Source organism: Prionailurus viverrinus, chromosome B1 (genome assembly GCF_022837055.1).
Source record: "Prionailurus viverrinus isolate Anna chromosome B1, UM_Priviv_1.0, whole genome shotgun sequence".
Lineage (NCBI taxonomy): Eukaryota > Metazoa > Chordata > Mammalia > Carnivora > Felidae > Prionailurus > Prionailurus viverrinus.
The window spans coordinates 82,182,717-82,209,607 of NC_062564.1; the positions used below are offsets into that span (position 1 = coordinate 82,182,717).

A 26,891-nucleotide genomic window follows, 5' to 3' on the forward strand; every position below is an offset into this window, starting at 1 on the left:
TTCTACTGTAAAACTTGTCAATCTAAAACTGAGTCTAAGCTATAACTGTCTTTAGAGCTCAAAGAGAGCTTTTACATTATGTATGACATTAATTTCAGTATATTAAAAGAAAGCAGAATGAAGGAAAGTTTACTAGAATTGTTTTAACAAACGAGGCACATTAAAAGCTTCAGCAGGAACCATTTCTTAAATGGAATAGCTTTTAGGGGCACCTGGGTGGCTCAGTCAGTTAAGCATCCGACTCTTGGTTTTGGCTCAGGTCACGATCTCATGGTTTGTGAGATCGAGCCCGGCATCTGGCTCTGTACTGACAGTGCGGAGCCTGCTTGGGGTTCTGTCTCTCCCTCTCTCTCTGCCCCTCCCTGGCTCGCTCTCTCTGAAAACAAAACAAACAACTTAAAAAAAAAAAAAAAGGCATAGCTTTTAGACAAGGCATTTATAACTACAATTGTGAAGAGTGAATGCCAGGAACCTACCTCATTATCAATGCAATTCTGGACCTATTACAAGGTATAGAATAGATAATAAATACTTGCTAATTGAGGAGAATAAAAAATTAATAACTTTCTGATATCATCTCTTAAGACTATTGGAAAGAAAATTAAGCAATCTCACAAATTTTTTCCTGAACATATGCATCTGTTTATCTCAAAGGTACAAGCAGATAAGTACTTACGTATCTCAAAAATTATTCTTGAAGAGATTGTTTTAAAAAGGAGCCTGCCTAACCTAGGCATCTACATACAAGACTACATGAATAATTATTCTTATAAAATAGGAATTTTTTCAAACTATGAACTAGGTAGTCTTTTTGTCAGTTGAAGGCACAGCTGAAAAGATGAAATATAAAGAAAAGAGGAGAAAGAAATCAGTGGTAGGAAATGGCAAAGAAATTAAAAAGAAAAAGGCATACTAGGTGGAGAATGCACTGATATTTGTTTCAGGAGCCACTTAGTAGTAGGTTAGTTTTTAGTTTTGCCTAACTTGCTTAGGTGGAGAAGAGACACGGAAAAGAGACACCAGAGAGTCCCTCTTTCCTGACAGTAGAAGGAATAAATGAAAATAGGCTTACTAAGCTATTTTATTAGGCTTCTAGTTACTCATTAAACTATATGACACTATCTTGTTTTAATTTAATACACTTACTATCTTATTAGACTTCTAGACAGTCTTAAGTTCTACAAACTTAAGACACAGATTATAGAAAAATTTGAAAAATGGGAACAAGATGAGCACTAATTAAGAGTTTCACTACTGGTTTTGGCCTTTCAAAGATAAAGCTGAAGATGATAAATACTAGAAGTTGTAGAAGCCAAAATATAATAAAAACTTTTAAGATAGCAAACAGTGAAACTGATACAGTATTTCTACCCATTGCAATAGAAAATTCTCCAAAAAGAAAGTTTTGAATAACAATGTACATAACCTTATATATACATTGTTGAGTGATTAACTTCCATTAAGACTGGAGTTTTGGATAAATATTAGAGCAACATGTAACTGCTGAATATCAACAATACATTTTCTAAGCATTAGAGTGAAATATTACAGCATTGTGGAAATAGTTTTTCAAGTTACCTTCTCTTACACTAAAAGGCATAGTGACAACACCGTAAGCACTTGGTACACCATATAAACAGCAGATGAAGTCAGAGAGATAGTCTAATACACTTAGATCATGCTCCACCACAATGATATATCTGCAAATCAATACAGATTTTTATTTTTAAATGTAACATAACATATAAAATAAAATTATATTTAATTACAATTTAAACTCTTACACAGAACAGTATAAATTCCAGGAAAACAGATATGTTAAAAAAATTAAATGTAAAGACCATACTAAACCAAAGCCGTAAGACATTAAATAAGACTCTATCAGTCTTCCTATTTCAAATTGTTTTCCTAAACTAAAAAAAAAGTTAGTATGAAACAGTCTATGGAGACATGAAATAAGTGTGTTTTGCCAAAAAAACCCCACATTTTTAAATAAACTTTACAAAGACACAATTACAATAGATTTAAATCTGATGTAGCTTAAACTGTTTATTATGCAATTCATCTTGCACGTTAATAAGCCCTTACAGTTGTCCTGTCCCATCTGTTAGCTGTGGTAGGGGAATACAGAGAATATGACAGAATGCTTAACCTGAGAACTTCCAAGTTAGCTGGGGAAGACAAGGAATAGACATGAAACATTACCAAAAAACCCGGAAAAAACAAAAAAAAACTACACAGCTATGCATGTTCTCTAGTTATAAAATCCAGTGAAGGCCAAGGAAATAGGTTAGTGTGTACTGGAGCACTCTGTAAGTGGGACAGTATCTGACGTGACTTTTGAAGTGGTAAGAAAAAAGTATTGCTGGCATACAAACTATCAGGCAAATAATGGTCATGACACTTTTATGCAGCACTTTATTCCTATTCAAGTTAGTTCAAAATGTTAAAAAAAGCAATGTCCTACAGACACTTCAAATTCCAACTTATGTTTCCTGTACAAATAAAAATTCTCCATATTTATATTAATGCAACCATCATTCTCATAAAATAGGACTAACCTTATTCCTAATATACTGTTTAAATTGTCAAGTCTGTCAACTCTTTCTCAACGATGTCTTGTGCATTTATTTCATCCTTTTCTTTTTTCTAAATTCTAGTTCAGGCTCTCACATTTCTTTCAACATTTCTATAAACTTTTAACAAACCTCACTCTTTTCAGGTTCCCAGATATGGCTCTCAGTTGCAAATAAAACAAATTAATGTCCTAAGACTTTGTTTCAAAACTCTCCAAAACTTCAGCTATTATTTTTCCCCATGTACATACAAGGCACACTGAAAAATGGATCTTTCATTGTTTCCTGAATAATCCACTTTTCCACTTCTGTGTGTCTAAGAGTTATTCCTTCTTCTGAATGTTCTCCTGTCTAAATCCTCACCTGCTGAAATCTTACTCAATCCTTTAAGGTCCATCACAAATCCTACCTTCTGTAGGGTCCCCTTGATATTACGCAAATGAGCTTTCTTTCCCCAACTCTTGACCCCCTGTAACTCTGAACTGATATTTGGATTTTTATTTTTTATTATTTTTATTTATTTCTTATTTTTATTTATTATTGAGGACCTCGGCAACTTGTCCCTAAATTGTGTGAAGTCAGACTATATAATACATTTTAGCACCTCTATGATTTTTAGTCTTGTGCTATGTACCAAAGAGATGTTTAATAAAGTTGTTGGGTAATGAAGATTTTGGACTTATGCTAACTGGCGATGGGGCAAAATGGTTAGGTTCTTAAATAACATTGTCCAGTAAAACATTCTATGGTTATGAAAATATTCTCTATGTGCAGCATGTGGAATGTGGGTAGACTGATTGAAGGAATGAATTTTTAATTTCAATTAAAACAGTAACATGACTAGAAGGTATAGCACAGTTCTAGAATAAGAGAACGGTAAGAAAAAACATTTCGGAAAGATTAATCTGTCAAGAAGAAAGAACCACTGGCTTTTTTTTAGGAAACTCCCATAGCAATCTAGGTATCAGATAGTAAGAGGAATGAAAAAGAAAATGGGGGCATGTTTAATTATGAAAAGAAAATATTAAGAGCAAATGTTTACTACCACATTGGTAGTAAGAAGCATCAATAAAAATGGCAAATCACCAAAGTGAGCCAGTACTCATCCTGCCTTGGTGTTTTTTGGGCAATGTTCCATTATCTGGACTAACTGTCTACTTCTTACCATTAAAGCCTTCTAGACACCATGTAAGGCAGCATAGTATTACCTAGTGGCTTAAAAAAAAATTTTTTTTTAAGTTTATTTAGAGAGAGAGCACAGAGCCTGTTGTGGGGCTTGAACCCATGAAACCGAAACCTGAGAGATCTGAGCTGAAACCAAGAGTCAGACGCTTAACCGACTGAGCCACCCAGGCGCCCATCTAGTGGCTTTTAATTTGCTTTGAAAAGAAGGAAAAAAACCATGTCATACATTCTGCTATCCCTACTTTTAAATGGAGCTTATGAAGAAGTCCAAAATGTAAGAAAGAATTAAGTGAGCCAACCACTCTACTTCCTAACGGTTTGAAAGAAACAAATCTGTAGCATAATGAGAAATTTATGCTGTGAACTCCTACAATTAATTTTGGATTACAGTTGGGTTTTTTTTTTTGTTTGTTTTTACACATGGTTTTTAATTTAACTGAAGATGTTCTTAGAGGACAAATTCTAAAAAAATCTCATGCATTTAGTGTCCTTTCTCCAATCCATCCTCTATTTCTTGGTTTGGTTTTGTTTTGTTTTATTTTTTAAGGAAAGGATAGCCAATCTTTTTATAGCATTACAGACTGAACACTGCCTTGACACATCACAGAATTTCAGAATCCAAAGAATGTGAAAATGTCTAAATAATTTTCTTTACTTTGTCAATCTAATTTGTTTTGACATGTTATCCACATTATAATTACAGTTACTGCCCTCTCAAAATAGAAGACTGTAATGATTTGCCTGAACATTTGTATATTAAGATACATGTCATCTGGTTGTAAATTACGTATCTTTTTAGTTCTCCTTTTTATTATGGTTAGGACATTATTTGATATTTTAAAAAATTATGTGTGAAAGTAGGTATGAGCTATGACTTTCATAATAAATAAATATAAAAATATTTCATAAAAGGGCTAAGGTTGAAAACTACTGACTTGACTACTTGTATGTTCTTTTCTTTACCAGACTGATAAATCCTTGAATACCGGGACTGTATCTTATATTCTTATATTCCTCAAAGAGCCTATCATAATACCCAGGCCTATGTATGATGTGAAAATTATAGCTACTATTTGGCTCAATTTAGATTATCTTTTTATCACTGATTCTAAATTTCACTTCAAAGTATGTATGTGGATCATTTGCTTCTTGAATCTAGAGAGTCAGATTTTTCAATTCTGAAAAATTCTCAGCCACGATCTTTCTCATGGCTTCATTTTTCAAACTCCTATTCAGATATATGTAAACAGTCCTTTTCATTCCATTCTCTAACCCTCCTTTCTGAACTCAATCTGAGTTCAATCTCATTCTCTTGTTGTATTCTGGTAATTTGCACAGATCAACTTTTTGGGTTTCTAACACTCTTTTCTGTTATCCCTAACCTGTCTAATCTATGCAGTGAGGTTTTTTTTTTTTTGTATTTTTTTAAATGTTTACTCATTTTTGAGAGAAAGCACATGAGTGGGGGAGAGACAGCAGGAGAGGCAGAGAGAGAGGGGTCAGAGAGGATCCAAAGTGGGCTCTGCACTGACAGCAGTGAGCCTGATGCAAGGCTCAAACTCACAAACCACAAGATCGTGACCTCAGTTGAAGTCCAATGCTCAAATGTCTGAGCCACCCAGGCACCCCCGTGAGTTTTTTTTTTTTTTTTTAAAGATTTTATTTTTGGGGCACCTGGGTGGCTCAGTGAGTTGAGCGTCTGACTTTGGCTCAGTTTACAATCTCACCATTTGTGGGTTTGAGCCCCGCATTGGGCTCTGCTGACAGCTCAGAGCCTGGAGCCTGCCTTGGAATCTGTCTCTCTCTCAAAAATAAACATTAAAAATTTTTTTTAAAGATTTTCTTTTTAAGTAATTTCTACACCTAACATGGGGCTGGAACTTACAACCCTGAGATACAGTTGCATGCTCCACTGACTGAGCCAGCCAGGTGCCTCTGTCCATTGAGTTTTTTATGTCACAGCTATACTTTCAATTTCTAAATCTGGGTTTTTTAAACATTTACCTATTGCCTTTTTCTGGTACCATATTCTTAGGGTTTTGTATCCTTTTTTATGTTTGTATTTTATTATTTTTTTTAAAGTTTATTTGAGAGTGTGAGAGACAGCGTGCACGTGCAGGAGGAGGGTTAGAGGCAGAGACAGAAGGAGAGAGAATTCTAAGCAGGCTCCGTGCTGTCAGTGCAAAGCCTGACGCGGGGCTCAAACTCACAAACTGTGAGATTATGACTTGAGCGGAGATCAAGATTCAGACACTTAACCGACTGAGCCACTCGGGGGCACCTGTGGGGTGTATTTTAGATACAACATTTTATAGTTTGAGAATGTCACCTGACCTCCTTGAAGGTCTAATCCTGTTGTCTGTTGTGTCTACTGCCTCCTTTGCGGATGCTTTCCTCTTAATCATTTATAGCCCTGGATTTTAGCTCATGAGTCTTTACTTGTAGGAATCCTGTGACCAGGGTTGAGGGCATATCCTTGCAAAGTGATTTTATATTTGCTTCTGCTAGGTACCATAGGACAGGACTAAAGATTCTGAGACCCTCTTTTTATGTTACTTTCTTACTGTGAAGAAGATTATCCCGATTATCTAAATTTCGATTCCATATTCTAGCCATATTCTAGTCTCTTCTTTGTAATTTATAGTTTTTTCTTTGGTTTTTGATCCCTAGGGATTTCTCTTGCATTCTGTAATAGCTGGAGATTAAATTAGTCATTAATGAGAGGCACAAAAAATACTACACAGAAAAAAATCCCATAGTTTTGCCATGTAGTAAATTTGTAACCTAGAACAAATAACTACCTTATCTGATCTTAATCTTCCTCATCTACAAAATGGGAATACTACCAAAGAGTCTAACACACAAGATTGCTATGAGGCTCAAATGAGAGAATGGATTTAAAAACTGAAAATTACAAAAGTATCCCATAACTACAGGGTGCTGTGATTACTTAACAGGTTATTAAGAACTATGGAGTTCAGTAAGACCCTAAATAACCAGAGTTACTGTGGTGATCCTTATAATGTTGTAAATTTTGTGTGTGTTTGAGTGACATATTCATTTGAGAATCTGGTAAAAGCTAAGAATCTGCCTCCCAGAAATCCATACACAGATGCCAGAACTTTCAAATCATTCCAAAGTATTCCTACGCTCTCTGGAGACAGGCATTAAATAGCAGGTAGTAAATAAGTCTTGCATAAAGAACATCTGTTCTAGATAGAGGAAGGTAAATACCAGTGGTGGCTCTAAATAACTGATAGAAAACATACATACATATGACATTGATGGCCCCAGTGTTTAATCTTTAGAAATCTGTATAACTCCCCAAACAAAATAAGACAGACATACCAATCTATACTCACCTATCTGGATTTATGAGAGATCGTATAGTGATAGCAGCCTTTAAACGCTGCTTGACATCTAGGTAACTAGAAGGTTCATCAAACATGAAACTATGAGAAAGAAAAGCAAACACAATGATTTGTAAGACAAATAGGATATAATTCTATCTTACATGATATTTTAAAGCTCTGTAATATAGTTTCTGATTTAACAACAACCATACTCTCTTACACCAATGAGGAGTGCACTGCGTAAGAGTAAGAACTTTTGTATTCTGTTCAGAAGTAGAAAGAAAAAAAATTGCAAAAGCAGGGCTGCATTATCAAGCCTGGGGAGAGACTCTCTGATTAAGCTAATGTACAAAGTGTTATTGCCTCATGAAAAAATATTCTGATAAAGTCTGAAGTAATTCAGACAGCTTTGCTCTTGATTAAAGTCCATTGCATTAAAGCAAATGAGTTTTTGAAAAGGAGGGCACCGCACAGAATTATAGAACACTTTGTGGAAAAGGGCTAGCCTGCACTGGATGTCAGAGTAGGAATGTAGAAAAAGGTGGGAGCAATATATCTGGGAAAAGAGAGGCACTAGAAGGTAGGAAGGAAACTCCTTCTTCCCTTTTCTCTCTCACATGACATGCCACCCTGATTTAGGGTAATCTAAAAGACCTGTTTTACTTGAGGTATTTAAAAACCTTGCTGGCCTAGTTGGAGAGCTTAATTTTAAAAAAATATCCTTTTATGTACAGAGTTTATGTAATATGCAACTGGTCATATTAAACAGCACTGTAACCCATAAATTGTGAAGTACTTATCTAAATAAATGAGTTACTCTCCCCCTTTGGGAATAACAGGGAATGGCAATGGATGCATAAATGTTTCAACATCTTAGCTCAAAAGCAGAACCTTAGATACTATTTCTGTTAACTTCTCTCAAAAGCAATGCCTTAATAGTATTACAAATAAAAACTCTAAAATAAAGATTAAGACGTACAAAATTTGCAAAGCAACCTACATATCAGCCTTCTGTATGCAAACGACAGCACAAGCAAATCTCTGCAACTCTCCTCCTGAAAGATCTTCAACATTTCGTTCTTTTAGATGGGTTAAATCTACAAAGAACATAGAGGCATTGTGTTCAATGTTGTTAAGTTTTCTTTTACCTCTTCTAGGCAAAATGTATATATCGCACATCATTCTGGGTATGAATGATATTTCAGTTGAAAACTGTTAATGTAAAAAGTGAATACAACAATTCCTAGAGATTTTCCCCTGTATTTCAGTAATCTATATGATAAGTATCTATCTTTATGAGTTAAGTTCAGGGCCTATTAAAGCATGAACACAAAACAAACTCTTACCAAGCTGTTGACATACAATTGCTTGTGTCTTTGTTTCATCCTTTCGGTCCAAAATAGATCCCACTGTCCCCTATCATAATATATCAGAAATAGTTACTACTATTTTCCTTCAATATTAAAAAGTTACAAAGCAAAATAAGTTTAGTTTGATACATATTTTATACCTCCACAGATATCTAAAATACATAAATTCCTCCTAAAGAGCAACTGACCTTTGCAGCCTTGGGAATCTGGTCTACATACTGAGGTTTGATAATGGCTTTTAGGTCATCTTCTAGAATCTTGGTAAAGTAATTCTGCAATTCGGATCCACGGAAGTAAGTCAAAATTTCTTGCCAATCAGGTGGATCCTAGAAATATAATTATCTGAATTTAATAATACATAATAATGCAAAAAAGAGGACTATTACACAGTTGACTCCTGAACAACATGGGTGAATTTTTTTTTGATAACTATAATAAAGTACCATAAATCTATTTTCTCTTCCTTATGACTTACTTAATATTGATAACATCTTCTTTTCTCTAGCTTGCTTTACCTTAAGACTATAGTATATAATACATGTACAAGATAGGTAACTGTTTATGTTACTGGTGTAAGGTTTCTGTTCAACCAAAGGGTATTAACAGTTAAGTTTTGGGGAGTAAAAAGTCATACACAGATTTTCGACTGTGTGTGGAGGGGGGGTCATGACCCCTAACCCTCGCATTGTTCTAGGGTCAACTGTACATCCAAATAGAAGCCTTCTGGCTTTTAAAACTTCATTAACAGTTTAAGGAAGTTCATATTTATCAGTAGCATTAACAGATCTTAATTAAAAAGGAGTTTCATCTATATATTATTTCTCAGCATTAATGAATGATACTGAAAATAAGAACATTAAAAAAATTACATCCTTTCCTTCAACATCTCACAAAACTGACCTAAGTATTCATTTTCATGAAGTAGTATACATACATCATACTTTCCAAGGTTTGGCTTTTGCTTTCCTGCTAAAATTTTTAGAGCAGTTGACTTTCCAATTCCATTAGTTCCAACTAATCCTAAAACTTCACCTGGACGAGGGATAGGCAACCTGTCATTAAGTATACAAAAATGGATAAATAAATAAAACTAGGATTTAGGTAGAAAAAGCTACATAATACCATAATCATGTATTTTAATGCACTTGCACTCCACACACATCCATTAATAAGCTAAGAGATATATGCCAGATATTATTGGCTATTAGAAAAAAAAAACAGCCAAAAGTAACTTAAACTGTTAATTGTTAGAAATGCATCCATGACCAATATTACTCTAAATTTTATTTTCAATTTTCATTCATGTCCATTCTAAAATAATTCTCCTTACATATAAAGCTCAGTTTTAATGTATAACCAAATGCTCTGATACAAAATTAAATAGCAGGTGCAACCTCACACTGTCTTTTTTTTTTTTTTTTTTTGTCCTGCCATTTACTTACAAGGAGAATAGTGCCACATCAACCAGAAATACTCCACTTCATTCTCCCTGCTCCAGTAGGCTCTTTAAAGCTGGCAGGTTGAGAAATACCTTTTTATTAGTTAAATCTAGACTCTCAGATTCAGAATAACAGTGTTTAGCAGATTAAAAACCTCAAAGCACTCCTGTGATTTAACAATATATGTTTAAGTTCAGAGTAATAGTCTCTGTAGAGGAGATTAGTAAATAATGAAAATAGAAAACAAGTTCCTTAAAAGTTATTTTGGGGATATGAGTATTATTAATAATAGTAATTCTCAACCTCACTTGTATATCAGAATCACTTGGGAGCTTTTTCAACTTATTGAGGTCTAGATTCAATATCTAGAGATATAATGCAATTCAACTGGGCTGAAACCTAGGCATTAGTTTTTTTTTTTAAAAAAAACAAGTAATTCTAATGTTAGCCAGAATGAAACACTGACATATACAGTACGATTCTATACATTATAATTTTGCATTTCTCTTTAGTGGATGGTTAATACTTCTTCCCATTTTCATCTTTCTCTGAAAATTTCAAATGTATTTTACTCTTGATCAAAGTAGAAGAATGTTGACTTGAAAATATACCTGTGAAGTTTGAAGGCATTAGCACAATATCGATGTGTTGTTTCTTTTTCCAAATTGCTTGGTAAATTGACAATTGATAAGGCGCCAAAGGGACATTTCTGTTATTTAAAGTAAAGAATTTTATGTTAATTTCTAGAAATGTACATATGACTAAAACGGATAGATTAAGAATTTTTTATAAACAATCTTCAAAATGGGGGAATTACGGGGTACCTGACTAATTCAGTCAGAAGAGCATGTGGCTCTTGTTCTCAGGGTTAAGTTCAAGCCCCACACTGGGTGTAGAGATTACCAAAAAAAAAAACAACAAAAAAAAAACAAACAAAAAACCCCAAGTGTGGGACTTCCACAAGATGTAAAATACTGCTTCATTTTCTTATCTACTTAAAAAATGAAAGTTAAATTCCTTGAAGGCAAGAATCATTTTAACTAATTTTGTATCTCCGTTAGTGACTGGCATATTTCTAGATTTTAATACTTAATGAAAAACCTTACAAAAATTGAGGGCTATTTGTGTGTGTGTTTTAACATTAGATACGGCTAAGAGGCAAGATAAAACATGTTTATTGAGTATATCATCCCATATTCAGTTGACAGATGCTTTCTCACTACCTCCTTCTTCCTGTCTTTGTGTGCTTTTTTTTGTACTTTGTAAAGTCCTTTAAGGTCTTTATGGTTAATGTTTAGTCAGATTTAAGGTTAAGTCCTTTCCAGATGGTACTTATTTTGGTCTATTTACATCCCACCAACAGCTAGCATAGTATCTGCACAGAGCAAGGATTAATGTCTTTCCATTGTGGTTTTTAACCGTCCCATATGAAACAGATGCTTTATATTGCAACTGAGTAAATTCACATTAAAAAAAAGTTTACTTAGGGGTGCCTGGGTGGCGCAGTCAGTTAAGCGTCCGACTTCAGCCAGGTCACGATCTCGCGGTCTGTGAGTTCGAGCCCCGCGTCAGGCTCTGGGCTGATGGCTCAGAGCCTGGAGCCTGTTTCTAATTCTGTGTCTCCCTCTCTCTCTGCCCCTCCCCCGTTCATGCTCTGTCTCTCTCTGTCCCAAAAATAAATAAACGTTAAAAAAAAAAAAGTTAAAAAAAAAAAAGTTTACTTATAGAAAAACTCAAAGAAAAGTTCATTATCAATCAAATAAAAATCCAAGGAATAAGAATGGCAAGAACTGGAAGATCATTTAAGAGCATCAATATGACTACAAACATTGCTCAGACAACTATAAAGATACATTCAAAGAATATAACCTCAGATTAGATATCTGTTTAGCAGAACTGTTCAAAGAGTTGAGGGGATCAATTTAAAAATCTTTGTATGTAACGATTTCAGTGAATTCTCAGTAAGTTTTAAGAACACAGAAAATTAAAAACCAAAAATTCTTATATTCTAACAAAGTAATTACCACCTTCTAACCAAAACCATTATTTCTTTTAAAAAATATACATATATATATTTATTTTAATTTAGAGACAGAGAATGTATAAGCAAGAGAGGGGCATTGACAGAAGGAAAGAGAATCTTTTTTTTTTTTTAAAGTTTATTTATTTTGAGAGCGAGTGGGGGAAAGGCAGAGAGAGAGGGAGAGAGAAAGAATCCCAAGCAGGCTCCATACTGCCAACACAGAGCCCAATGTGGGGCCTGAACTCGAGAACCATGAGATCATGACCCGAGTCGAAACCAAGAGTTGAACGCTTAACCGGCTGAGCCACCCAAGGCACCCTAAGACAGAGAATCTTAAGCAGGCTCCATGTGGGGCTTGGCCCTGTGACCTTGCGATCGTGACCTGAACTGATATCAAGAGTCGGACGTTTAACCAACTGAGCCACCCAGGCACCCTCAAACTACTAATTCTGTATACAATATAGTTTTCTGCCAATAGAGGTACCTCCATTTACAGAATTTTCTGTTATTCCACAAATGTACATAAAATGGTTATAGGCTGTAAGTAATATAAACATCTGTTTAGAATATGTATGCGGTGCACTATAAGTACCTTAGTGTTCAGAGGGTATCTATTATCCCCACCACAGATTCCTCATATCAGTATCCTTTCAGCCACTGAAGTGTATACCCCAAAATTTGAGATCTCATTTTTTTATATCAGTGAAGAAGAAAATAGGGTAGAATATATTGTTCAAAATCAGATCTCCAGCACCCCCAACACTGACAGGTACATAAGAGATTAGTAAATGTTTTCTGGAAGGAATGTTTCCTGCTTATATTTTCAAAACGAGGGAAAACACTTTCATACCAATGAAATTCTTTTGGATACTTAAAGATTCAGAAACCAATGTAAAATACACATAAACCTTATGAGAATCAGTAACAGGGTAGTATCCATACTCTGGTAAAAGCCCCTTTTTAAAATAATTATCTACAAATATCTAAATTAGAAACATAATGCACTGGTTCTTAAATATTATTTATGAACTAAGTTTGGAAATCTATCATTTTAAAGTTGAAAGCCTTAACTAAACCATTCAATGCAACAAAAACTAATTGAGGTATTTTGAAAAATTATTGCGTTAAATTAAAAAAATTTTGGCTGAGTGCATTTCTGTTTTAAAAGATGTGATTTAAAATTAAATACAGACTTGAAAAGACTGCAGGTAACATGACTCATACTTTTTGTATTTACGTTTCCAAAAGTACTTGTAAAGACATGCTCTAGAATGTCCTTCTCATAAAAGGGTGAAATAAAAAAAGGATGAAAAAAGAAATTAATATTGGTTGGAAACGGCTTTCCAAAGTTGAGTGTGGCAAGGATAACTTTTACATAGGGTGGCTTAATTAATTAAAAAAGCAACAATATTAGATTTTTGCTAGAATACCATTCTCCTAAATTTATATTCTTTATTCGCTGCTTTATATTTTGCCTCTTTAAAAATAGTTATAATGGGGATGCCTGGGTGGCTCAGTCGGTTGAGTGTCCGACTCTTGATTTCGGCTCAGGTTATGATCCAGGGTCATAGGATTGAGCCCCATGTTGAGCTCCGTGCTGGGCATGAAGCCTGCTTGAGAGTCTCAGTCTCTCAGTCTCTCAGTCTCTCTCTCTCTCTCTCCTCCCTCCCTCCCTCCCTCCCTCCCTCCCTCCCTCCCTCCCTTCCTTCCCTCTCTGCTTGTGCTTTCTCTCTCTCTAAAAAAATAAAAAATTAGAAAAACCAGTTATAACATATTCAGAATTTTCTGACTTCTTTTTCAGCTTGCAAATGTGATCCAATAAATAAAATATCACTTACCTTAATACAAATACCACAACCAATACAAAGGGTTTCAGAAATCCATGCTATTTTGCTCTGGGGTGTAACCTCTATGCATAATTTTCCTGGCAAAAGAAAAGATAGAATTAAGTCATTTTCCCTGCCATTCTAATTTTCTGAACATTGTTATTTAGGTAATTCTGGTTCCAAATCTCCATACAGAAGCTGATTTTCAAAAACAAAGAACACAGGATGAAATACATTTGAGATAATATCCTAAAAAAACAGTGCTATGTGGGAATTAATTATAATTAATATATATTAATTTACTACTGGGGAAGAAAATATGCTTCCTAAAACAATTTTATTTGTTATTTTTTAAAAAGTTTATTTATTCATTTAAGTAATCTCTACCCTTAACATGGGGCTTGAACTCAGGACCCTGACAGCAAGAGTCACATGCTTTCTTGACTGAACCAGTCAGGTGCCCCTAAAACAGTTTTATTTTTAAGCTGAATGACCTGAATATTTAATTCACAAAATATACCTTGGAAATGGCAATGTACACCAGAAAAAGGAATGTAATATGTTAGCTAAATCAGTAAAGCTCCAAAAAGGTATGTAGTCATCCAATATACACAAGAAATTAAACTTGGCATTACAGATATTAATAACAGAATTTCTAAATAGCACGGCAGACTATAATAGATGACATCTAAAGTTTAAGATTCAAAAGTACACCTCACTAGTACAGTTAAAGTAACAATTATAACATAGCCCTCAAAGGCTACCAATAATTCTGAATTGTTTTAAATTAATTAATTTTGGAAATATATAGTAAAACCTCATGAATTAGTCATTCTTATTAAGCTATTTATTCCTGCTTTTTAAAATGAGAATACTATCAAAACCAAAATATACTGGTAGTCTTCTCTCCAAGACTTAAATAATTATAGAACTTTTGTAGAACAGTAAGAATCTTAGTAACAAACTCTGCTTTTATAGCCAATGAACTTTAAAAAATATTGGTAATACATTATTCTACCATTAGCAAAAATAGGACTGTTTAGTCACAAAGCAATAAAAAATTTAGAACAAAATCTGGTCTTATTTTTACAGTTTAAAGAAACTAAGTATATGCCTAGAGAACTATGAAGTCAATTTTTTTAAAACTTTTTCTTATCTTTAAATGATCCAAAGAACTGCTTACCCATTCGAACCACAGGGCAACTCTTTTTGCACTCCTGCCGACATTTCTTAGGTTTACATTTGTCATGGTTGACAATAGCAATTCTTGTTAATTTATCTGCCATAATTCTAAGTAAGAATATCCAGCTTTTCTATTAAAAGAAAAGTTAACAAAATTATGGCACAGTCAACGCAATTAGTTAAGAGAAATGAATCATAGGCATAAAAGTTGGAGAGAACATAAATTATCACTATATTCAGATATCATTATCTAGAACTACTAAAAAAAAACCTAGTGAAATCAATGAAATGACTTAATCACGTTGAGAAAACAAAATTTTACATATATACTACTAATCAGAAGATTTATATAAAGAAAGAAAAAGCACACTGGTCACAAAAAAGGAAAGATCTAGGAATCATCTTACAAAATATATACATGTGAGAAAACTTTCAAATCACAACTTAAAAACATAAAAAGACTTCATCAAATTACACACTGTCTCAGTTTTTACAATACAGAATAGTCAATATCAGACATTTCAACCTTCGCCCAAATTAGACATTTAATCCAATTTCAAGGAAAAAACATTAAACCAGACAAGCCAAACCAAAAGCTCTTATGCAAAAAGAATGGCTTAGGAAAAGGAAAAAGAGCAAATGGAATGGGGGAACCTAGATTTAACAGATGGAAAAAAATGATATAATGTCTCAGTAATTAATACTGATACCAGTGTATGAGTACAGTCCAATAAAACAAAATAGAAAGAGTTGATGTGAAAAAGTAATACATATAATAAAGATGTTTACTCCCTCTCTCAAATTAAGTATTACTTCATGTCTTATCTATTAAGGATGTTAATAACAGAAATAGGAAATTATTAAGGTTGTGACCCTGATATTGACTAAGGGGAAAAGTTAAAAATTGCCATTTCTTTAAGAATTTGTAATATGGCCAAGATGACATTTATGCTAATAGCATTAAAATGAAAAGACCAAGGAACCATACATGTAGATTGTGCTCACTTTTAAAGCTTCTGTAAGTCTTGATATTTAACAGTACCATCAATTATGCAGCTAAGCTCAAAGTGAACTTAAAAATCTTCTACCATGTTGGGCTTAGTGACAGACATCAATTTTCTCAGAATGGTGATTAAAGTAAATAATTCTGAAAACTATCTTAAAACTCCAGGTTATTCCAGTATGTAATGGCAGAACCTGAAGCCAAAAGAATACCCATCAAAAAAGACATTCTGTTGGCCTTTTTAATCAAGGATTGTGTTAATTCTGATTTTGACTGACTGCTTTCCCTTGTACATCTCTTTCTCACTCCGCAATGCCTTTAGGTTTGGAGTGGGATAAGAGATTATGCTCCATGCTCCTCCCAGACTATCTTATCTCTCCCTCCTCATTATAGTCAGCTTTTGCCTCTCAGGTCATCCAACTGCTTCCATTTACTAACCATCAGATCACTCCCTCCCATCCTCATTTCAGCCCTAGGCTAAATTTTACTCTTTTACAAGTCCTGTCAGAACTCTTGATTTCAATATGTTCATAGATGATCTTCCTATTAACAGCCTGTTCTCTTGGTTCAGTAACCTCTCTCCTCCAGTGATCTTGTCTTTCATCCTCATTCCTTTGGTGAAACCTTTGACCTTATTTTTAATTTTTTAAAAATGTTTTTATTTATTTTTGAGGCAGAGAGAGACAGAGCATGAGCAGGGGAGGGGCAGAGAGAGGGGGAGACACAGAATCCAAAGCAGGCTCCAGGCCCTGAGCTGTCAGCACAGAGCCTGATGTGGAGCTTGAACTTACGAGATCATGACCTGAGCCGAAGTCAGATGCTCAACCAACTGAGCCACCCAGGCGCCCCGCTTTGACCTTATTATTACCAATGACTGCAATCCTTCTATAACCTTCTTTTCAAATACCCCATTCTTCAATTACTACTCCTGTCTTTTCAGTTTACCCCTCTCGTACCCAACAATCCAACAACCCTTTGAACTCCCCATTCCCCAGACCTACTATCATTATCTCTTAATTCTACCATATTACCACTGTCCCTCAGTTTTTCTAACTTCATGTCCCTCTGTACCCAGCTAAAATTCCACCGTTAATCATTTATATCCTAAACTATAATCCTAGTTACATACAACTCTTCACCTGCACATATAAAGCCGAAAATGGGTAGACAAAAGCAAAGCCTTGCTGGTTAGTGTCATCTCAAGTGAACCAGCCAACCAGCAATCCCATATAAATTTCTACAGTGAAGTACACTTGCACACTAAAAGACATCTACTAAGGGGAATTTTCTAACAATTCTCTCCTGTACTTCATATCATCAATTATTCCACTGGCTCATTTTCATCAGCATTCAAATAATCTATTATCTTCCCCCATCTTCCCCCATTGCTTTATTTCTCGTTCCACTTATTTTTAATGTTTACTTATTTATTTTGAGAAAGAGTATCCCAAGCAAGTTCCGCGTTGTCAGAGCAGAGTTCAATGAAGGGCTGGATCCCATGAACTGTGAGATCATGACTTGAGCCAAAATCAAGAGTAGGTAGGATGCTTAACCAACTTAGCCATCCAGGCGCCCCCTCCTTCCTTTTATAGCAAGACTATTTGGAAGAGCTGTATAGCTATAGTCAGTGTTCCAAATGTCTGTGTATTTTCTCTGGAATTCATTTCAGACTTTAGTGCTCATCATTCCACCAGAATAGCTTGTCAAGTCCACCACTGTTCTATACATGGGTAAAACAAATAGTTAACAGTTCCTAATTTACTCGAACAACCTATTGCGTCTAACACAAAATATGACTTTTTCCTGCTATGCAGAAACCCTTTCTTAACTTGGTTCTGGGACATAGTACTGATCCAGTTTCCCTCCTATTTTCCTGGTCACTTTTCCTTGTCACTTTTCCTTATCTTCTAGGCTTCTAAAAGTTGAAGAGTGCTCTAATACTGTCACATTTTTTAAATTTATATTCATTCTCTAAGGTGTTTTATTCTAATCTCATGGCTTTAAATCCTATTTATATGCTGCTAAGTCCCAAATTTCTAGCTCTAGTCATGACACCTCCCCTAACCGTAAACTTGTTTATCTACCTGACTACCCAACATCTCTTCCTGAAGGTCTATTATACCATCTCCCAAACTGAACACCAGAAGTCCCAACCAAAATGTGCTTCTCTAGCAGTCTTGCCCATTCTGTTAAATGACAACTCCAGTCTTCCATTTACTTAAGCCCAAATCCTTGAAGTTATCTTTTACATGCCACAGCAGCAAATTCTGTACAATTTACCTTCATGAATCTGGCCACTTCTCTTCACTCTGGTTTAGGCCATCATTATTTCTTACCTGCATTACTCTAATAGCTCCCTATCAGGTCTCTCTGCTTTACTTTTACCTACTTCTACTCCAACCCTTGACACTTCCTTCTCATGACAGAAGTAAGGGTGATCCTTTTATTTTTTTAATGTTTATTCATTTTTTGAGAGACAGAATGTGAGTGGGGGAGAGGAAGAGAGAGGGAGACACAAAATCCAAAGCAGGCTCCAAGTTCTGAGCTGTCAGCACAGAGCCCGATGCCGGGTTCAAGAACCAAACTGCCTGAGCCACCCAGGTGCCCCAGGGTGATCCTTTTGAAGTGTAAGCCATATCATGTCACTCTTCTGCTTAAGGTCCTGCAATGGCTTCTCTACTCATTCTGAGTAAACGCCAAAGTCCTTAAAATAACAAATGAGGTACTGATTAGCTTATACTACTTTCTCATCTCAAGTCCAACTACTCCAGCTCTTGTTCATTTTGATCCAACCACCTTGGCTTCTTGTGGTTCTTAGAGCACAGGTCAGACAGTTCTTGCTTCAGGGCCTTGACCTTTTCTATTCTCTCTGCCTGTAATGCTATTCCCCCTAGTGAGTTACAAGGCTCACTACTTCAAGTCTTTAATGTTTATTTCTCAGTGAGCCTTCTCTAGCTTATACTACCAAAAAATACACCCACTGTTTTGGTTTTTTCTTTCCTGATTTGCTTTATTTTTCTCTTTAGCTCTTTCTACTATACTGCACAGTATATATTTCATATATATGTGTATATATGGTTTATGTATGTATTTATCATGTATATACATGTATTTATATATTCTTTCTCTCTACACACAGACAGTACTTTTTCCTCCCCAAGTAAAGAGTACTCCATCACGAGGGCAGAGATTTCTTGTCTGTTCAGCCCAGTGGCTAAACCAGTGTCCAGCATATCATAAAAGCTCAAGTATTTCTGTTGAATAAATGAGAAAACTAATTTAAAAATAGTAAATAGTTTTCCTATAGGTTATAGTGACTTCAGAAATATTGCAAATTACCAATATTTCATAGCAACAGCTATCCACAAAGTATGTAGTGAGAAAAAAAAATCAACCAAAAGGAGACTAAGTATTTATGTAATAAACAGAATGGTAATGGTAACTTCTAGACCCATTACCCCTTTATTTTTTTTAATTTTTTTTATATATATATATATTTTTTCAACGTTTATTTATTTTTGGGACAGAGACAGACAGAGCATGAACGGGGGAGGGGCAGAGAGAGAGGGAGACACAGAATCAGAAACAGGCTCCAGGCTCTGAGCCATCAGCCCAGAGCCTGATGCGGGGTTCGAACTCACGGACCGCGAGATCGTGACCTGGCTGAAGTCGGACGCTTAACCGACTGCGCCACCCAGGCGCCCCCCATTACCCCTTTAAAAGCTGGTCTAGTTTTCATAAAGACTAGAAGAGAAAGAAATCAAATAACTTTTGAATTGCTACAAAAAAAGCTTTCATTGTAAGTGACAACTCCCTGAAAACTGAAGATTCGTTAGTTATTAAAATAAAGCTGGACACTATACAAATTATCCGATGAATGAATGTCATGAAGTTCATTTTAGAGGATAAATCTTTCATCACAAAATTGTTTACGTTCAACTTTATTTCTGTCAAACTACTTAAGTGTTTCATCTGATATTTCAAAAAACCTTTTTATTTAAAAAAAAATTTTTTTTTCAACGTTTATTTTTATTTTTGAGACAGAGAGAGACAGAGCATGAACGGGGGAGGGACAGAGAGAGAGGGAGACACAGAATCGGAAACAGGCTCCAGGCTCTGAGCCATCAGCCCAGAGCCCGACGCGGGGCTTGAACTCACGGACCGCGAGATCATGACCTGGCTGAAGTCGGACGCCTAACCGACTGCGCCACCCAGGCGCCCCTCAAAAAACCTTTTTAAAAACTAAGTGAATGTGAGATGACTTTTATAGAAAAATAAAAACATATCAGAGATGACTAATAAGCAGATTTATGTAAGAAAGTGATAAATTATAATGCATTTAAGAATAAGGAATACAGAATCTTTGTATAACTGTTACTTGTGTAAACACTACTGATTAAATTCGTATATTATTTTCAAGAATTGGTGGGGGGGGAATCCCTACTTTCTTTTTAAATGAGAATGATACAGGCTGTAAGGCTTGGGTGGGGGAAGGTAGAGTTTAGTAACAGACTTCTGGAAACAAAGAGAAATGTGAAGATATTTCAGATCTGAATACAAACTTTTCAAAATAGGTACTCAAACAATGACCCTCAGTGTTATTCTTCCAGCTGGCAAGAAAAAAGGAAGTGAGGCATTATGAAAAGCATTTGTAGTCTAAGACCAAAATTATTATAACACCATGTGAAAGCACTTAAGAGATTGCTCTTAACAAATGATGCTTGGTATCACATAAAATATCCCAACTTATGGTTATTGCAGGTTATTAGTCTTATAAAACATGTAAGTTGGGAGTGGTGCACAACTCTGATTTCAGAATCCTACACTGAAGACATTTAGAAGGGACAACAAAATAATACCACTTTTTTTCCCCCAGAAACCATATTAAATGTTCTCCTGAAAAAAATTTTTTATGGGGCTAACAAGGTTTTTAACATGAAAAAAAAATACCCTTTTTGATACAAATACAGATAAGAGCCCTTGGCTAATATTGACAAAGCACTGTTGTTAGGTAGCTGATATAGGATGAATATTCTCAGTATAGGAGACAAACGTACTGAGAAATGCAACGCAAATGCCACTATCATAAATGCCTAACTAGCAGTCTCTGTGGAAGAGAGGGTAAAACAAAACCCCCCAAAAAAACCCTCCCACATCCCTCCCCACTGTTTTGACAGTTATTTCTCACTGTTACGGACTACCATACATAAAATAAGAGAAAATACATTTATGTAGCTTACGGGATGTCAGAATAGGCTTTGGACTTCGCGTCTACAAGGTACGAACCAATGCGCCCCTGATCTCATGCAATTTAAGACATAAGGGGAAAACAAGTAAGTCACCAAGAAGAAAGTACCAAGTGCTATAAAAGCGCACCAAAAAAGCTAAAGGCATTCAACTGGGAGGTTACTTGGGATAATCGAATACACGTTGCTCTATGAGAAAAGTAGAGCTACAGCTGGCCATCATTTCTATAAAGACGGCAAAATGCCATGACTCATTCCATAATCACCAGAAAAGCCGAGGAAGAAAAGGCCACGACTTCCTATAATCAAATACGCACATGTGCCAATAAGTCCATTTTACTGTGTCAGGGTAAGGATGGGGTTGGGGGGGAAACGACGATGCTTTGAGTTCTGAAGTTGCCTTCTTCTCTGTAATAGGGCAAGAAGAGTAGTAAAGGGGGAGTGGAGACGGTGGAGATTACATCTCTGAGATGGCATGTAAATCCATTCTCGTAGCCCCTGACGGGGGGTGGCTGGCAACAGTGGCCAAGAGCCAGGTCAGCTGGAGGGGATGCGCGACGCACCTCTAAGCCCTCCGCAGCGTCCGCGCTTCGGCGGTTCCAGCTGTCCCTCCCGAGCCGGCTGCCACGCGCCGCTGCCTCCTTCACTGCTGACACCAGAGGCCTCACCAAAGGCTCTCAGACAATGTCCCTACTGTCTTTAAATCGTGGGAGACCACAGCTAACGGCCAAACCCTCCCGGGACATTCAGGTACCTGGAGAAAACGACTCCCTTGCGGAGGAGAGCGCAGAAGCCAAGTCCGTTCTCCCTTTCACTTCTCTCTCACACAGCGTGTTCTTACGGCCACCGGCCAAAATGGCGGTGCTCAACCACCGCCTCGCGCATGCCTTAGGGACGCAGTGCGCGCGCGCGACAGAGAGCGACAGGCGGAGCCCTGGCGAGAACTGACGTCATTGTCCTGCGACTCCAAATTAACGTCTGTGGGAAAGCCGGGCTGTCCTGAGTGGGAGTGGCACCGAGCTGCAGGGTATCTTAAAAAGGTGGGTTGCGGCAAGCCGGGTCTGCAAGCTCTAAGGGCGTGAGCTTCTCTCCTCCGCCCTGTCCTGGAGAATGGTTCTCTCGTAAGCAGATGCGTTCGCATCCCTATTCTCAATCCCCTTTTCCGCTCGCGATCTCAAGGCCTCTGGAGAGCCATTGCCCATTCTAGTATTTTTAGCAGAGGTATCTAGCAGAATCGACAGAGTGTGGTCCAGGTACTGCTGGCCGTGGCCTTCTCTCCTTGGCTTCAGTTTCTTCTGAACGGAGTGGCCAGGAAGCCAGGTTTTTCCGAGCTCCGCGTTTTTTCCACTTGGTGGCGTACAGTATCAAAGCAGGCAGTTGAATTCTGTTCCTATGTAGAGTTGGGCTTTTTTTTTTTTTTTTTTTTAACAATTTGACATTTTTGCATATTTGACAATGACTGGACATTCAGCTTGTAGTGACAGTCACAGTTTTACTTGTCTCATCCTAGACCTTACTTAAATTGCAGAAGGCAAATACTTTAGCTTAGGACTGCACCTATTCGTTCATCCATTTATTCGTTAAGTAAATTGCTAACTGAGCATTTAAGTCTCAGGCCTTTCTGGATTTTACAGTCTAGTGGCTCTACTATTATTTAATGAGTATCAAGAGCTGTGTTGAGATTAGGAAACAACTGAAATCTAAAAGGTGTCAACGAGATGGTATACTGAAATATTGGGCCAAGTTTTTTTTTTTTTTTAAGTTTATTTATTTATGAGAGAGAGAGAGAGAGAGAGAGAGAGAGAGAGAGAGAATCCCAAGCAGGCTCCCTGTTGTCAGTGCAGAGCCTGACTCTGAAATAGAGTCAGTTGCTTAACTGACTGAGGCCACCCAGGCTCCCTGGGCCAGGTTTATAATAGCATATATAACAATGTTCAGTATCTGTAACTTTGCACTACATAAGCTGTTTTACATGTTCACTATCAGATATTTTTTTAAAAATATTTTTTAAATGTTTGTTTGTTTATTTATTTTTGAGAGAAAGAGAGAGGGAGAGAGAGAGAGAGAGCAAGTAGGGGAGGGGCACAGAGAGAGGGAGACAGAATCCCAAGCAGGCTCCATGCTTTCAGCACGGAGCCTGGTGCAGTGCTGGAACCCATGAACTGTGAGATCATGACCTGAGCTGAAGCCAAAAGTCAGACGCTTAACCAACTGAGCCACCCAGGGGCCCCAGAGATTTTTTTTTTTTTTCATGTTTGCATAGACTTACCAAGATTAACAAACGATGAGAAAGTTCCAGTAAATTTTTGGGTTTAGAATGGGTCAGTTATTCACTTCTATGCCTTGAAACCTTTTTTCTGACGTTATCTTCTATGGCAAGAGCACACATAAGTTAAACTTTTGACAACTAGTGGGGAGAAGTGATATTTCTCTGTTTCACTTAATGGACTATTTAAAATGGAGACCAATATCTCATTGTGGTTTTGTTTGCATTTCTCTGATGATTAGTGATGTTGAGTATCTTTTCATGTATCTGTTGTGAAATATCACCTTATATCTGTCAGAATGGGTAGAATCAAAAAGATAAGAAATAAGAAGTGTTAGCAATGATGCTGGAGAAAAAGGAACCCTTGTGCATTGTTGGAGGGAATGTGAATTGGTGCAAACACTGTGGGAAACAGTATGGAAGTTCTTCAAAAAATTATAAATAGAATTACTCCAGTAATTCCACTACTAGGTAATTTACCCAAAGAAAATAAAAACACTAATTTGAAAGGATATATGCACCCCAGTGTTCACTGCAGTATTATTTACCATAGCCAAGATGTGGAAGCAACACAAATGTCCATCAGTGGATGAATGGATAAGGAAGATGTGGTATACACACACACATAGAGAGAGATAGATAAATAGATAGGTAGATACACACACATTTTGAAATACTAGCCATAAAAAAAGAATGTGGTCTTGCCATTTGCAACCACATGGATGGACCTAGGGGGTATAAGGCTAAATTAAATAAGTCTGAAATAAGAAAGAAATAAGAGAAATAAGAAATAAGAGAAAGACAAATATCATATGATTTCACTCGTGTGGAATTTAAGAAACAAAACAAGCAGAAAAAAATAAACAGACGGTTAAATTCAGAGAACAGGTTTCTAGAGGGGAGGTGGATGGGAGGATGGGTGAGACACATAAAGGGGATTAAGAGTAAACCTACAGTGATGAGCACAGAGAAATGTATAGAATTGTTGAATCATATGTTGTACACCTGGAACTAATATAACACTGTTTATTATATTTTAATAAAAAGTTATCAAAAACAAATTTACATTCGCTAAATAAAAAATGGAAACGAATATTTACATATTCCTGGAATAAGAATATTTCTAGATTTTTTTTAAAGTTTGTTTTTGACAGAGAGAGAGAGAAACAGACAGACAGATCGTGAACAGGGGAGGGGCAGAGAGAAAGGGAGACACCGAATGCAAAGCAGGCTCCAGACTCTGAGCTGTCACCATAGAGCCTGACATAGGGCTCCAACTCACGGACTGCGAGTTCATGACCTGAGCCAAAGTTGGATGCCCAACCGACTGAGCCATCCAGGCGTCCCTGGAATATGAACATTTCAGCTTAACTTCTCTAAAGAAAAAAATTCATTTGAATTAAGAATTTTTACTCAGAGGGGTACCTGGCTGGCTCAGTCGGTGAAGCATGCACTCTTGATCTTGGGGTTGTGAGTTTGAGCCCAACGTTGGGTGTAGAGATTACTTAAAAATAAAATCGTTTTTTAAAAAAAGAATTTTTATTCAGAGAGGTATAGAATTGTATAGCATTATGGAATTATAGATCAAGTCAACCCCTTTTAGAGGTAAGAAATAAAGCCCAGACCTGCCCGAAGTCTAAGCTAGTTAAAGGAGAGGCTGAAGTTGAAACTATGATCCCATGCTCTTTTGACTATTATACTCTACTGTTTGCACATCTTGTGAATCATAATATATTTTAGAAACAAAAATTGAATTCCTAAGATTTTTTAATTATAGTGGTTGAGTTATGTTAACTTCATTTGAGAAATAGATGGTTAATATCAAGGGTAGTGATCCATTTTGCTACTAAATTTTAATTTTTACCTTTTGTAGAAAGAAGCTCAGGTCCTGGTATAATGTGGATATTCTTGTTTTCTTCGTAGAATATTTTTAAAATGACCACACCAAATAAGACACCTCCTGGTGCTGACCCTAAGCAGTTGGAAAGGACTGGAACAGTACGGGAAATTGGGTCACAAGCTGTTTGGTCACTCTCATCGTGCAAACCAGGTAAGCAAAACAAAAGAAAAACCAAAAAAGTTGTTTGTGATAACTATTTACAGTTTCCTTGTACACAGGACTGACTTTAATACTATTTTGTGTTTAGATGGTTTCTTTTAATTTTAAACTAAGTTTTCATTTGTTATATATTTCTTCCCATTTGTTTTACTAATTCCACTTTAAGTTAACTGCAGGTTTCATAAGGTCTCTTCTTTATCCTCCTCTATCTCTGCAATGATTTAATTATTTGGTGAGCATTTTTTGTTGGTTATCTCTCTAGATGGGGTAGGTGGGTGATACATTTTTTCAGTCATTGCATGTTCCTAGATAACTTTATTTTACTCTTTTTTTTTTTAAAGAGTTTATGTTTTATTATTTTAAGTTTATTTATTTATTTTTGAGAGAGAGCACCTGAGTGGGGTGGGCAGAGAGAGAAAATCCAAAGCAGGCTCTGCCCTGTCAGCACAGGGCCTGATGCAGAGCTCAAACTCACAAACTGTTGAGCTCATGACCTGAGCTGAAATCAAGGGTCAGATGTTCAACTGAGTGAGCCATCCAGGCACCCCTTTTTCTTTTAAAAAAGTTTTATTTTTTGATTTTTTATTTTACTCTTGATTGGGATAGAATTTTTGGGTCGTGGTCCTCTTCTCAAAAATTTGAGGTACTATATCATTATTTCCTTTTTGTTGCAAATAAGAAAGCTTATGCTTGTCTCTCTTTTTTTCTAAGTAACTTGTTCTTTCTTTCTGGAAGCATTTCAACTTTTTTTTTTTTTTTTTTAACATTTATTTTTGAGAGAGAGCAAGCGCATGAGTGAAGGTGGGGGAGGGGCAGAGAGAGAGAGGGAGACATGGAATCTGAAGCAGGCTCCAGGCTCCAATCTGTCAGCACAGAGCCTGATGCATGGCCCAAACCCACAAACCATGAGATCATCACCTGAGCCAAAGTCAGATCCTCAACCAACTGAACCTCCCAGGTGCCCCTAAACTTTTCTATTCTTAAAGTTCAAGACTTTTGCCAGGATATGCCAGGATACATGTGTATCTTTTCTCTCATCTGTCTAACTTGTAATTTGATGGGCATTTTCAATCTGTAGACTTAAGCTCAGAGAAAGTTTTTTAGCTTGAGTAACGTTAATTATAATTTTATTGGTTTAATAACATTTTCCAAAGTTTCCTTTGGAAACTTGTTATTTACACATTAAGACTGCTGTAGCAATATTCCCAACCAAGCCTCTTGTTTCCTCTTAGGATTCCTTTCTCTCTCTTTTTATAAGTAATTTTTGAGGTATAATTGATTTACAATAAAACTCACCTTTTTTAGGTGTTATAGTTGTGTGAATTTTAACAAACTCCAAGCACCATCACAATCAAATATAGAG

The 26,891-nt window shown here is 36.2% G+C and overlaps 2 protein-coding genes across 10 annotated transcripts in view; one reads left to right on the forward strand and one right to left on the reverse strand.

Moving 5' to 3' along the window:
• Window positions 1-22,073, reverse strand: part of ABCE1 (ATP binding cassette subfamily E member 1) — a 32,011-nt gene extending 9,938 nt beyond the window's left edge. Inside the window, exons 1-10 of the mRNA XM_047856715.1 lie at window positions 21,958-22,073; window positions 14,956-15,085; window positions 13,785-13,870; window positions 10,535-10,632; window positions 9,419-9,536; window positions 8,673-8,810; window positions 8,461-8,530; window positions 8,115-8,211; window positions 7,124-7,213; window positions 1,579-1,700 (exon numbers count right to left, since the gene is read on the reverse strand). Of these exons, the coding sequence (XP_047712671.1) occupies window positions 1,579-1,700; window positions 7,124-7,213; window positions 8,115-8,211; window positions 8,461-8,530; window positions 8,673-8,810; window positions 9,419-9,536; window positions 10,535-10,632; window positions 13,785-13,870; window positions 14,956-15,058 (922 nt within the window). The 5' untranslated portion in view covers window positions 15,059-15,085; window positions 21,958-22,073. The remainder of the gene's footprint in view (window positions 1-1,578; window positions 1,701-7,123; window positions 7,214-8,114; window positions 8,212-8,460; window positions 8,531-8,672; window positions 8,811-9,418; window positions 9,537-10,534; window positions 10,633-13,784; window positions 13,871-14,955; window positions 15,086-21,957) is intronic.
• Window positions 22,074-22,177: 104 nt separating this feature from the next.
• Window positions 22,178-26,891, forward strand: part of ANAPC10 (anaphase promoting complex subunit 10) — a 262,048-nt gene continuing 257,334 nt past the window's right edge. For all 9 annotated transcript variants that reach the window (XR_007151768.1, XM_047857182.1, XM_047857170.1 and 6 more), the window contains exons 1-2: window positions 22,178-22,243; window positions 25,393-25,519. Coding sequence is in view for 8 of the 9 variants with exons in the window: in XM_047857182.1 (XP_047713138.1) it covers window positions 25,405-25,519 (115 nt within the window). In the remaining variant the exon portion in view is untranslated. The remainder of the gene's footprint in view (window positions 22,244-25,392; window positions 25,520-26,891) is intronic.